General features: G+C 53.5%; 2 protein-coding genes across 5 annotated transcripts; one reads left to right on the forward strand and one right to left on the reverse strand.

Moving 5' to 3' along the window:
- Positions 1-1,657: 1,657 nt before the first annotated feature.
- On the reverse strand, positions 1,658-6,405 carry PRR19 (proline rich 19). 2 transcript variants are annotated; one of them, XM_004015704.6, is made up of 3 exons: positions 4,531-6,405; positions 2,274-2,898; positions 1,658-2,187 (listed from the first exon to the last, which is right to left on the reverse strand). In XM_004015704.6, exons 2-3 carry the CDS (start codon positions 2,890-2,892, stop codon positions 1,727-1,729), a joined length of 1,080 nt encoding a protein of 359 aa, XP_004015753.3. In that variant the 5' UTR covers positions 2,893-2,898; positions 4,531-6,405; the 3' UTR covers positions 1,658-1,726. The 2 variants fall into 2 exon arrangements, with proteins under 2 accessions (XP_004015753.3, XP_042086907.1); XM_042230973.1 differs by lacking the exon at positions 4,531-6,405 and adding an exon at positions 3,454-3,589.
- Positions 6,406-6,428: 23 nt separating this feature from the next.
- Positions 6,429-9,387, forward strand: PAFAH1B3 (platelet activating factor acetylhydrolase 1b catalytic subunit 3). Of its 3 annotated transcripts, none has more exons than XM_027978396.2 (6): positions 6,429-6,700; positions 6,893-6,986; positions 7,187-7,276; positions 7,960-8,076; positions 8,155-8,277; positions 9,056-9,387. In XM_027978396.2, exons 1-6 carry the CDS (start codon positions 6,564-6,566, stop codon positions 9,344-9,346), a joined length of 852 nt encoding a protein of 283 aa, XP_027834197.2. In that variant the 5' UTR covers positions 6,429-6,563; the 3' UTR covers positions 9,347-9,387. The 3 variants fall into 3 exon arrangements, with proteins under 3 accessions (XP_027834197.2, XP_027834196.1, XP_042086914.1); XM_027978395.2 differs by having other exon boundaries at positions 6,429-6,506; XM_042230980.1 differs by having other exon boundaries at positions 6,613-6,728.
- Positions 9,388-10,047: the final 660 nt, after the last annotated feature.

Raw genomic sequence — 10,047 nt, forward strand, 5'->3', positions numbered from 1 at the left:
CGGAATGACCCGGCCTCGCCCCTACTCAGTCACCGTCGGAGGGGCCGCCCCTTTCCTATCCGCACCACCCCTCTCCAGCCCCAGTACTCCCCTTGGGTAGTCTCCTTGATACCTCAGGCTCCCGGTGTCCTAAAATGAACTCCAATGCATTCCCCCAAGACGAGCATCCTCCTCCAGGCTGCCATCTCAGGATGACCCACAACCCCCAGGCCCCAGCTCTGTTCTGACCTCCCCTCAGTTTAGCCCCCAAATAGCCCATCCCCGCCCCCATAACAGCCATCACCAGCTGTGGCCACTCCAGAACCCATGCACCCTGTGAAGTTCCTATAGAAACACAGAGGCAGAGTGGGTAAACCACCTGTTCTGGGTCGGGTCACACAACTCCAAGTGGTAGAGAGCCCTCAGCCACAACCGCTACTGCCTGACCCTGTCCTGTCACTGCTTACCAGCTTACCAAAGTGTGAAAATCAGTTGCCATGAGGCAGAAGGGGTGGTGTTACAAGAAACCCACAAGCAGACTCTGAAATCAATTGCTTGGGTTCAAATCCCAGCATTGCCATAACCTTCCTAAAAGACCTCAACCGAGTCACACCTGTGTGATCTCCCAGCCAGCCCCCTACATCCTGGTACTGACTTTACCATTTCCCTGCGGGCAATGGGGAGCCCTGGAAAAGCTTTACAGAGTAGAGTCCAAGCCCCCCAGCTTCATTTTCCCAATCAGATTCCAACACATGTTTAGCTTCATCCCTCCCCCTCCACTGCAGAAAATTTGCTGCTCCTCAAAATGTCATTTAAAAAAATTTCCAAGTTAAGAGGCCAAGCAGGAAACATAAGCGGGTGAAATGGAGAGTGTTGACCCCACAAAAAAGGAGCCTCTGCAACTTAGCTTCAGCAAGCTTTCGACAGGAAGGAGAGTAAGTCTGATATGCCAGTTTCTCTGCTTTCATTTTTTTTTTTTTTTGAGAGAGAAGCCAGAAATTTTTTTTTTTTAAGCTGATTTGTAACAGTAGATAATTGATTCAAAAATGTTAAATATATTGTAGACCAAAGAAAAAAGTCTGCCACTATATCCAGGCTTCATCTGCCATTCCTGCCCTGATCCTGCCCACACATTGTTCTTGTGCCCACCAGACCAGAAGCCTCTCATAAGCAAAGCCCAGATGTGACTCATGCTAAGTCCCAGCATGGTCTAGGGATACAGGCAGAATGGGCCTTACACATGCTATTCCATAGAGAAGCATTTCTAGATTGCCTGGAATGTTCTTTTTCTCCTCTACTAGCAAATTTTTACCGAACTTGAAAAATACAAGGGTCTTTTGTCAACTTCTCGTCAGCAGAGTAGAGTCATCACTCCCTCCTTGGACTCCCCAGCCCCTGGACTTCTCTTTCAGATGCCACAAGGGCTGAAACTGTGTTCACCACTGTACTGGGAGTCCCGTGGAGACATAGCCTCAGTCTCACTCACTCCAGAGCCCCAGCATCACCAGAGTCAAGCACAAAATTGGCCTTAGTGGGTGGATCTGTTAAGACTGACTGGAGGTCTCTGGGCCGAGGACGGTGACAGATGACAGTACCTTCCCTTCCACTTTGGACCCAGAACGCAAAGCTAGGGAAAGCTGCTGTCCTGAGCCACCCACTCACTAAAAATCAAGAGGACTGCGAAGAAGACACTTTATTGAGGTGATCAGAGTTGGAGACTCCTGCCCCCAACCCAGCCTCAGCCTGCTCAGTACAGTCTCATGGGTGGAAAGGACCAGGCCTCTGGGCTGCTCTGAGCCACCATCCAGGAGAGGCTGGGCAGTGGTGCTGGGGGGCTGGGGCTCCAGTCCAAGGCAGAGCTTTGGGGCAACAAGGGTGATGGTGGCTGGGGCAGGAGTTGTGGTGGGCCAACCCCCCAAGGCCGGGGAGGGGGCGGTGTGGCTACCAGCCAGATGCTTTTCAGTAGATCAAAGGCTGTTGGGGGGCCCCAGGCCGCCCCAGATGGCGAAGGCAACGAGGATAATGGGGGTGGCCAGGGACCTTTCCGTGGTGCCAGGCTCACTTGGTGCACAGTAGGAGTGCTGGAGGTGGGAGGCACAGCAAAGGTGAGCTCCTTTGCCCCCTGCCGCCTCCTCTGTCTCCCCTCCCCTGGGGCCTGCTCAGGACTGTTGATCCAGGAAGATGTCATCCTTTGCCTCTTAGGTGTCCCTGGCACAGAGGAAAGAAGCATGAGGGACAGCTGAACAAGAGCAGACAAAGGAAACGGGAGTTTAGGAGGCAGGAGGTAAGCTCACCTGGCAAGTGTGGCTGGCAGCCCCGGAGCACCAGGGTAAGGTCAGGCACACAGCCGTGGCAGGCCTGTAAGGTGCCCACGATAGCATCCCTGGCCTCTTGAACTAGGTTTCTCCTAGGGAAGGCTTGTGGCAGAATCAGCTGGCATTGCAGCTCCCCCAGCAGCTGCTCCAAGTCAGGGAGCTGTGGGGAACTGGGGGGGCCTGGGCCCGAGCCTCCAGGCACCTGGTTTTCCTTGCCCCTTGACTGTAGGGATGGTTGTTGGACCCTGCCTGGGCTTGGGGAGGACTTGGTGGTGAGTGCAGGGGTGCCCGACTCCAGAGACTCACTGCTAAGCAGCCGGGCCACGTCCAGAGATTTCACCTCATGGCTGAAGAGACCCCGGTGGTCCCGGCTCAGGCGGCCCTGGGTTATGACCACGAGCTTGGCAGCAGTAGGGGCCACAGAATTCCGCAATACCATATGTGGATCCCGACTGGCCACAGGAGGGTGCTGATAGGCCAATGGCTGCCGACTGCCCGCCAGGGCCTCATTACGCTCCCGCCTGGTCTTCCGACGGCGGACACGACCAGGCTTCTCAGGCTGCTGGAAAGGCTTGGGGGCTGGCTCCCCGGGATCCATGGTGCCCTGGAAGATAAAGACAGGGTAGTCATATGAGAAGAGTTGGTTTGGGGTGAAGTGGGAGTACTGTTTAGAGACTCAAAATGAGAGAAATGGATTGGTAGAGAGCAATCGGAAAAGGTTTGGTCAGGGAAAGACGAGGGAAAAGGCAGAGTCATAGGGGCAGGATGGCGTCAAGGGAGTCATGCTGAATGGGAAGATCTGTCAGAAGATCAAGGATTAGATGGAACTAGGATGTGAGGAAATCCTTAAAAATAAGGGACGGGAAAGGGATCATGATACTGGAGGGATCTGGTGAACCAGATAGGGACTTTGGACAGAGGAGAAATCCAGGGGGAGAGGAAGTACTGGAGAATGCATAAAGTGGAGAGAGATGGTAGCAAGAGAAAGGCAGGAAAGAGAATAGAAGTTGGAGAGACAGAGTAAGCCGGCAGGACAGAAAGGGCAGCAGAGGAGCTATCAGGGACTGGGGCCTGGTCATGGAAGAGGCGTAGACCTCAAGGCTTGGTGAGGTAGGTGAGGTAGAGATGGGGGTACAGTTGGTGAGGAGGGGCACCTCACCTTCTCCTATGCCCAACGAACCCCGCCCTGCCCTGCCCACTCCACGTGGCTGTGGGGGACAATGGCTTCTTTTCCGCAGTGACCCCAGCTCTCTCGATGCGCCTGACGCTCTTCCGGGCCTCACACAAGGCCTCCTGCACGCACGCACGCACGCACGCACGCATGCGCGAGCCCCTCCCACGCCCTTTGGCATCCAGTTCCGGAGAGTCACAGGCCCAGAGGCACGTGCCAGCTGCCCGCGGTGCCGGTTATAGTCCCGCCCCTCCCAGCCTCACTTTCAGAAATCTCTTTCATTTGTCCTAAGCACCTTCTATCCACCTTCTATCTACCAATTGGCCTTGGTCCACTAGGCCCGCCCCCTTCCTCAATGCTGATTGGTTTAGACATCCATTGGCGGACTTTCTCTGTTGAGTGGCAAGGTGCGGCAAAGCCAAAGGGGAGAGGGGTCGTTGCAGCCTCTATATACAGCTAGTCCCCACGCAGTCAACAGGGTTTATCCCTAAGGAATCAATATAGTGTCGTCATTTGGAGCAAGGCTTCAGAGTCACACTACCTAGGTTCCTATGCCCAGACGGGCACATTTGAGCTCTGAGACCTTGGCAAAGTATGTAACTGCTCAGAGCTTCAGTTTCCTAATCTGTAAAATGGAGTTGATATCTTCTCCTTCTTATAACTGCTGTAAGTATGAGGTATGCCAGCACCCAATTTGAAACAGCGCTTGTTGAATGGATGCCTATAAACTTTCCCACTACACTTGTCCCCCTCAGTCCCCCCTCCCAACCCCACCCCGCAGCTTGCGGGATCTCAGTTTCCTGACTAGGGACTGAGTCCCAGCCCGCGTTGTGAAAGCCTGGAGTCCTAACCACTAGTCCACCAGTGAACTCCCCCCTCAAACTCTCAAATAGAGCTATACCAGGGTTTTCCCAATACCCTAATAAGCTATATTGTGCATTACTTGGTAATATTGCTTGTCCAACCTTCACAATCTTACAAAGCCAAACGCCTTAGGTACTACTTCTAAGAAATCCTTCACCCTCAGAGTCCATCTCTTTCTCCTCCCACAAAGGTCCCCTGTACCTTTCTTAATCACAGCCTTGATCCTTCCCTCAGTCGTGTGTCTGGAGTCTGCCTCCTCCAACATGGCTAGAAGAAGGTCAGAATCAGACCCATTCCTTTAATACTCATTCAGCAAATACTTGTGAACAACTACAGATAGTACTTGGTACTCTGAGTCAACTCTGAAATCTGTATGCAGGTCAGGAAGCAACAGTTAGAACTGGACATGGAACAACAGACTGGTTTCAAATAGGAAAAGGAGTCCGTCAAGGCTGTATATTGTCACCCTGCTTATTTAACTTATATGCAGAGTACATCATGAGAAACGCTGGACTGGAAGAAACACAAGCTAGAATCAAGATTGTCGGGAGAAATATCAATAACCTCAGATATGCAGATGACACCACCCTTATGGCAGAAAGTGAAGAGGAACTAAAAAGCCTCTTGATGAAAGTGAAAGAGGAGAGTGAAAAAGTTGGCTTAAAGCTCAACATTCAGAAAATAAAGATCATGGCATCTGGTCCCATCACTTCATGGGAAATAGATGAGGAAAGAGTGGAAACAGTGTCAGACTTTATTTTTTGGGGGCTCCAAAATCACTGCAGATGGTGACTGCAGCCATGAAATTAAAAGACGCTTACTCCTTGGAAGAAAAGTTATGACCAACCTAGAAAGCATATTGAAAAGCAGAGACATTACTTTGCCGACTAAGGTCCGTCTAGTCAAGGCTATGGTTTTTCCTGTGGTCATGTATGGATGTGAGAGTTGGACTGTGAAGAAGGCTGAGAGCTGAAGAATTGATGCTTTTGAACTGTGGTGTTGGAGAAGACTCTTGAGAGTCCCTTGGACTGCAAGGAGATCCAACCAGTCCATTCTGAAGGAGATCAGCCCTGGGATTTCTTTGGAAGGAATGATGCTGAAGCTGAAACTCCAGTACTTTGGCCACCTCATGCGAAGAGTTGACTCATTGGAAAAGACTGATGCTGGGAGGGATTGAGGGCAGGAGGAGAAGGGGATGACAGAGGATGAGATGGCTGGATGGCATCACTGACTCGATGGACGTGAGTCTGAGTGAACTCTGGGAGTTGGTGATGGACAGGGAGGCCTGGCGTGCTGCGATTCGACTGAACTGAACTAAACTGAGTCAGGCCCTGTTCCAGGCAAGTGGACTGAGGCAAAACATAAACATAATAAAATGCATCTCTGTACCTCAGCATCAACCTTCCTAGAAGGAATGAATAGCTATGAAGGTCTCATTTGGGAGTGGAGCTTCAGGAACATGATCAGGATTATTTGGGGGTGGGACCCCACCACCTGGTCCCCCAGAACAAGGAGATCTGGGAAGACTTGAGGTCTGAGATTAATTTGGGGCAGAAGGTGGGAGTCAGCTACCTTAGATGACCTTGGCTATGGATGTAGGTTTCAGAGCCCAGACACACCCAACTGAAGTCGGTCAGCCATAGGTTTAGGGAGGGGAGCGGAGGCCACAGATCTGTAAGGTAAGCTGCGCGGGAGGGGCGCCAAGCTAACTTGGCCCTTGCAGCATCTCTAATTTCCCTTATCTTTCTGCATCTTCTACTACCCTCTCTGCAGGGTCAGTGATGTCTAATGCTGAGACATATAGTTTAGCTATTATGTCACAAAAACTGGTGATTTTGGCAGGGGAGGGCCATGAGCACATAGACTCACTAAAGTCCCAGCACTACCTTCAAGTGTCGCCTTCAGCTGAGCCTCTAATTTTCGCATTTTGCCATCCTCCTTTTCTCTCCCCTACGTCTGAAGAAAATGGGTGCGTCCCTTCCTAGCCAGGTGCGTACGAGCCACCCCCTCAAGAGATCCAAGGAATGGACTCGTCCACTCACTCCCCCACCACCACGTGAATGAGGGACACACATACAGCCCCACCCCGGCCCCTCCCCACACTTCTCGCCCTACAGCAAATGGTTTCTTCCCCCAGGACTGGCGCTAGATTTTCCCCGCCTACTCTCGGCCTTCAGGTATTTCGCTCCTCCCCGTGAGGCCGGTAGGGTGGTTTCTCCCCCCCTCCCCACGGTATGCTGGATGGTCTCGCCTGCCCCCACGCCCCCCCGGTGCCTGGGTGCGCCAGCCGCCGCCGCCGTGGTCCGAGTGAGCGGCCGGAGCAGGAAGCGCCGGACGAGCCCACTGCGCGGCCGCCGTGGGGGAAGCGAAGGTTCCCAATTACACCCTCCTAAGTGAAGGTTTCCGCCCCGGGAGCGGGGGCGGTGCCCGGGAATCCGTCGCGCTCTCCGCGGGAGTGCGGGCTTCGGGACCGTCCATTGTTGCCTGAGGGGTAGGGGTGGGCGTGGTGGCGCCACCTCCTCCCGGAACACTGTCCCGCCGACCGCGCTCGCTCGTCCTGCAGGAGCAGGGGCGCCAAGATGAGTGGAGACGAGAACCCAGCCAGCAAGCCCACGCCGGTGCAGGACGTGCAGGGCGACGGGCGCTGGATGTCCCTGGTGAGCGACCCCGCCCGCGATACTTCGGAGTCCGGGGCTGGGGGCGGGGAGAGGGGGGAGAGGAGAGCAGCTGGTTCCCGCAGCTCTCCCTGGGAGATTGGGAAACTGAGGGCAGTTGGGGTGGTGCTGCCTAAGGAAGCGGGGTGGGGCGGGCGCCGCAGCGTGCATGCCATTGACTCCCCTCCTTTACGTCCCCAAAGCACCATCGGTTCGTAGCAGACAGCAAAGATAAGGAACCCGAAGTCGTCTTCATCGGTGATTCCTTGGTCCAGCTGATGCACCAGTGCGAGGTGAGGCCCGTCCCTCTCCTCCTGCCCCACCCAGGCCTGTGCCTTCACTCACTCTCCTGAACCAGAGCCCGGGCTAGGCGGTGTGTGGGGTACTCAAAATACCCTCACGGAACACCGGACACCCAGATTTTCTGTATAACGTGTCACGTTCTACTGAGAAGGAAGTGTGTTGTGTCCTGGCTTTTTGTCGTATTGAGTTTGTGTATAGTGAGACTTAAAATGAGGCTTCTTGCAAGAAGATTGCCTACCATGAGGCTCTTTGTTAGCTTAAATTAGTGCACAGCCCTAATGGATTTCCACAAAGCTATAGTTGTTTCTACAAAATGAAGGTCAGTAGGTCTCTACTATGGAGCTCAATTATGCTACCTATTCACTAAGAGGTGTTAAACCATGGCTTTCCTCAAAGTGAAGTTCAACTGGAATGCTGCTGGTTTGATACCTGGCTCAAGCAGAATGAGTTTCCGTAAAAGGAGTCTTGCTTTTATCGGGATTTATGAAAGTGAGACCGTGATGGGTTTGTGTAAAGTGAGGTTGACCATATTGGGGTTTGCTTAAGGTGAGATTTAACCAGACTGCTTTCATAAAACAAAGCTTTAACATGATGACATTTGGTTAACCTTTGGATGGAGAGCGGTGGTCCATGCTGACGATGCCCCTGTGCCCACACCACTTCTTGCCCACAGATCTGGCGGGAGCTCTTTTCCCCTCTGCACGCACTTAACTTTGGCATTGGTGGTGACAGCACACAGCATGTGCTGTGGCGTCTAGAGAATGGGGAGCTGGAACACATCCGGCCCAAGGTGAGCAGGGCTTGGGTGGGCAGCCAGAGCCCCCTCAGCCTGCCCCCCTCACCACCGCTCCATCCTCTCTTTCCACAGATTGTGGTGGTCTGGGTCGGTACCAACAACCACGGGCACACCGCAGAGCAGGTGACTGGGGGCATCAAGGCCATAGTGCAGCTGGTGAACGAGCGGCAGCCCCAGGCGCGAGTCGTGGTGCTGGTGAGAGTGGGGAGGGCAGGGGGAGGAAGAATGGCTGTGGTCTGGGACCCCTTCAGGTGTAGCCACAGCTGCACGGCTTTGAGCAGTTCTCAGAGCAGTGGCTTTCAGGCAGAATCTCATGTTGAAGCTTGCTTTGCCCATCAGAAGGGCTGTGGTAAAGGACATATTCGGGGGCAAATAGCCCCTTTTGCCCAAGGGACTGCTGAAAGTCACTCTGTTGTCTTTGACTCTTTGCAACCCCATGGACTGTATAGTCCGTGGAATTATCAAGGCCAGAATACTGGAGTGGGTAGCCTTTCCCTCCTCCAGGGAATCTTCCCAACACAGGGATTGAACCCAGGTCTCCCACATTGTGGGCAGATTCTTTACCAGCTGAGCTACAGGGAAGGCCAAGAATACTGGAGTGGGTAGCCTGTCCCTTCTCCAGGGGATCTTCCTGACCCAGGAATTGAACCAGGGTCTCCTGCATTGCAGGAGAATTCTTTACCAACTGAGCTATCAGGGTGTTGAAAAACTCAAAACACTTAAATAGCCAAGAGTGGTCAGACATTCCCAAGGTGAACCTAGCTAGCTTCCATTACTTCTAGAAGGTTCCACGTCTAGAGTGAGGTGTCAGGACCATAGTTTGGAATCTGTGTTTCCAAAACGCCTATTTTCCCATCCCTAGTGTATTCTGGAGCTTAGGACTTCCTGATGGGGGACAGAGAATTCTGACACAGGAGCAGGACACCCAGATGCTGGTAGGATGCCTCCTCACAACTCCTTGTGCCTTCCCCAGGGCCTGCTTCCTCGGGGCCAGCACCCCAACCCACTTCGAGAGAAAAACCGACGGGTGAATGAGCTGGTACGGGCAGCACTGGCTGGCCACCCTCGGGCCCACTTCCTGGACGCAGACCCTGGCTTTGTGCACTCAGATGGTACCATCAGCCACCACGACATGTACGATTACCTGCACCTGAGCCGTCTGGGGTACACACCTGTCTGCCGGGCCCTACACTCCTTGCTTCTGCGTCTGCTAACCCAAGACCAGGGACAGGGTGGTATCCCGCTGCCGGAACCCAGCCCCTAAGCATCTTCCTTCCTACAACATTAAATTTCCATTTTTCAGTCTTCCATGTGCTGCTTTATGTCCAAGCCCGTGTGGGTATCTAACTCTGACGTCTATGACCCTGCAGCTCTGCCCAAGGGAGGCCTCACCAATCCATCAAGATATTCTGGTTCATGTAGTCAGGCAGATTTCTGCCATCACAGTAGTGCTCCAAGCAGGCACCGCCAATCAATAACCCACTGGGTGAAACTGGTTTGCTAACATGACCCTGTAGCATCAAGGTCAAGTGAGAATTCTGGGTGACCCAGCAGTCAAAAGCCCACCGACTGCTGCACTCTGACCTGAGCTTACCTGTGACTTCCTGTGACAGCTTTCTGACTTTCCCACCCCCGGCAGTCAGCCCTCCACACGGTGTATGGGTATTTGTCTTCCCAGAGAAGCACTGTCCAAGGCTGTATGATGTATGATCGAGGCGGAAACCAGCAGAGTATTCCTCTGACTTGGCTGCAGTGCTGGCTCAGGCCACACAGGGGCAGCAGGGGTCACTGGGGACAGGGCAGTACTCTGATCCCACCAGCTTTCCCACCCAGTGCCTGCCCTGGTTCAGACCTTGAGAGTTCACCTGGAACATTAAGGGTGCACTGCCCTTCTCACAGCACCCAGTCAAAGGCCTTCCCCAACCGTGCCTGGCCAAATGGCTGAGTAGGCAGACTCTGCCCACC

This window comes from Ovis aries, chromosome 14 (assembly GCF_016772045.2).
Source record: "Ovis aries strain OAR_USU_Benz2616 breed Rambouillet chromosome 14, ARS-UI_Ramb_v3.0, whole genome shotgun sequence".
NCBI classification, from domain to species: domain Eukaryota; kingdom Metazoa; phylum Chordata; class Mammalia; order Artiodactyla; family Bovidae; genus Ovis; species Ovis aries.

Bases quoted from the DNA above. Each gene is read 5' to 3' on its own strand.
- PRR19 (XM_004015704.6), bottom strand. From the start codon at position 2,892: ATGGATCCCGGGGAGCCAGCCCCCAAGCCTTTCCAGCAGCCTGAGAAG. The intron at 2,188-2,273 runs GTGAGCTTACCT...CCTCTGTGCCAG, and splicing joins CTGCCAGCCACACTTGCCAG to GGACACCTAAGAGGCAAAGG.
- PAFAH1B3 (XM_027978396.2), top strand. From the start codon at position 6,564: ATGCTGGATGGTCTCGCCTGCCCCCACGCCCCCCCGGTGCCTGGGTGC. The intron at 6,701-6,892 runs GTTCCCAATTAC...CTCGTCCTGCAG, and splicing joins CCGCCGTGGGGGAAGCGAAG to GAGCAGGGGCGCCAAGATGA. The intron at 7,277-7,959 runs GTGAGGCCCGTC...TCTTGCCCACAG, and splicing joins AGCTGATGCACCAGTGCGAG to ATCTGGCGGGAGCTCTTTTC.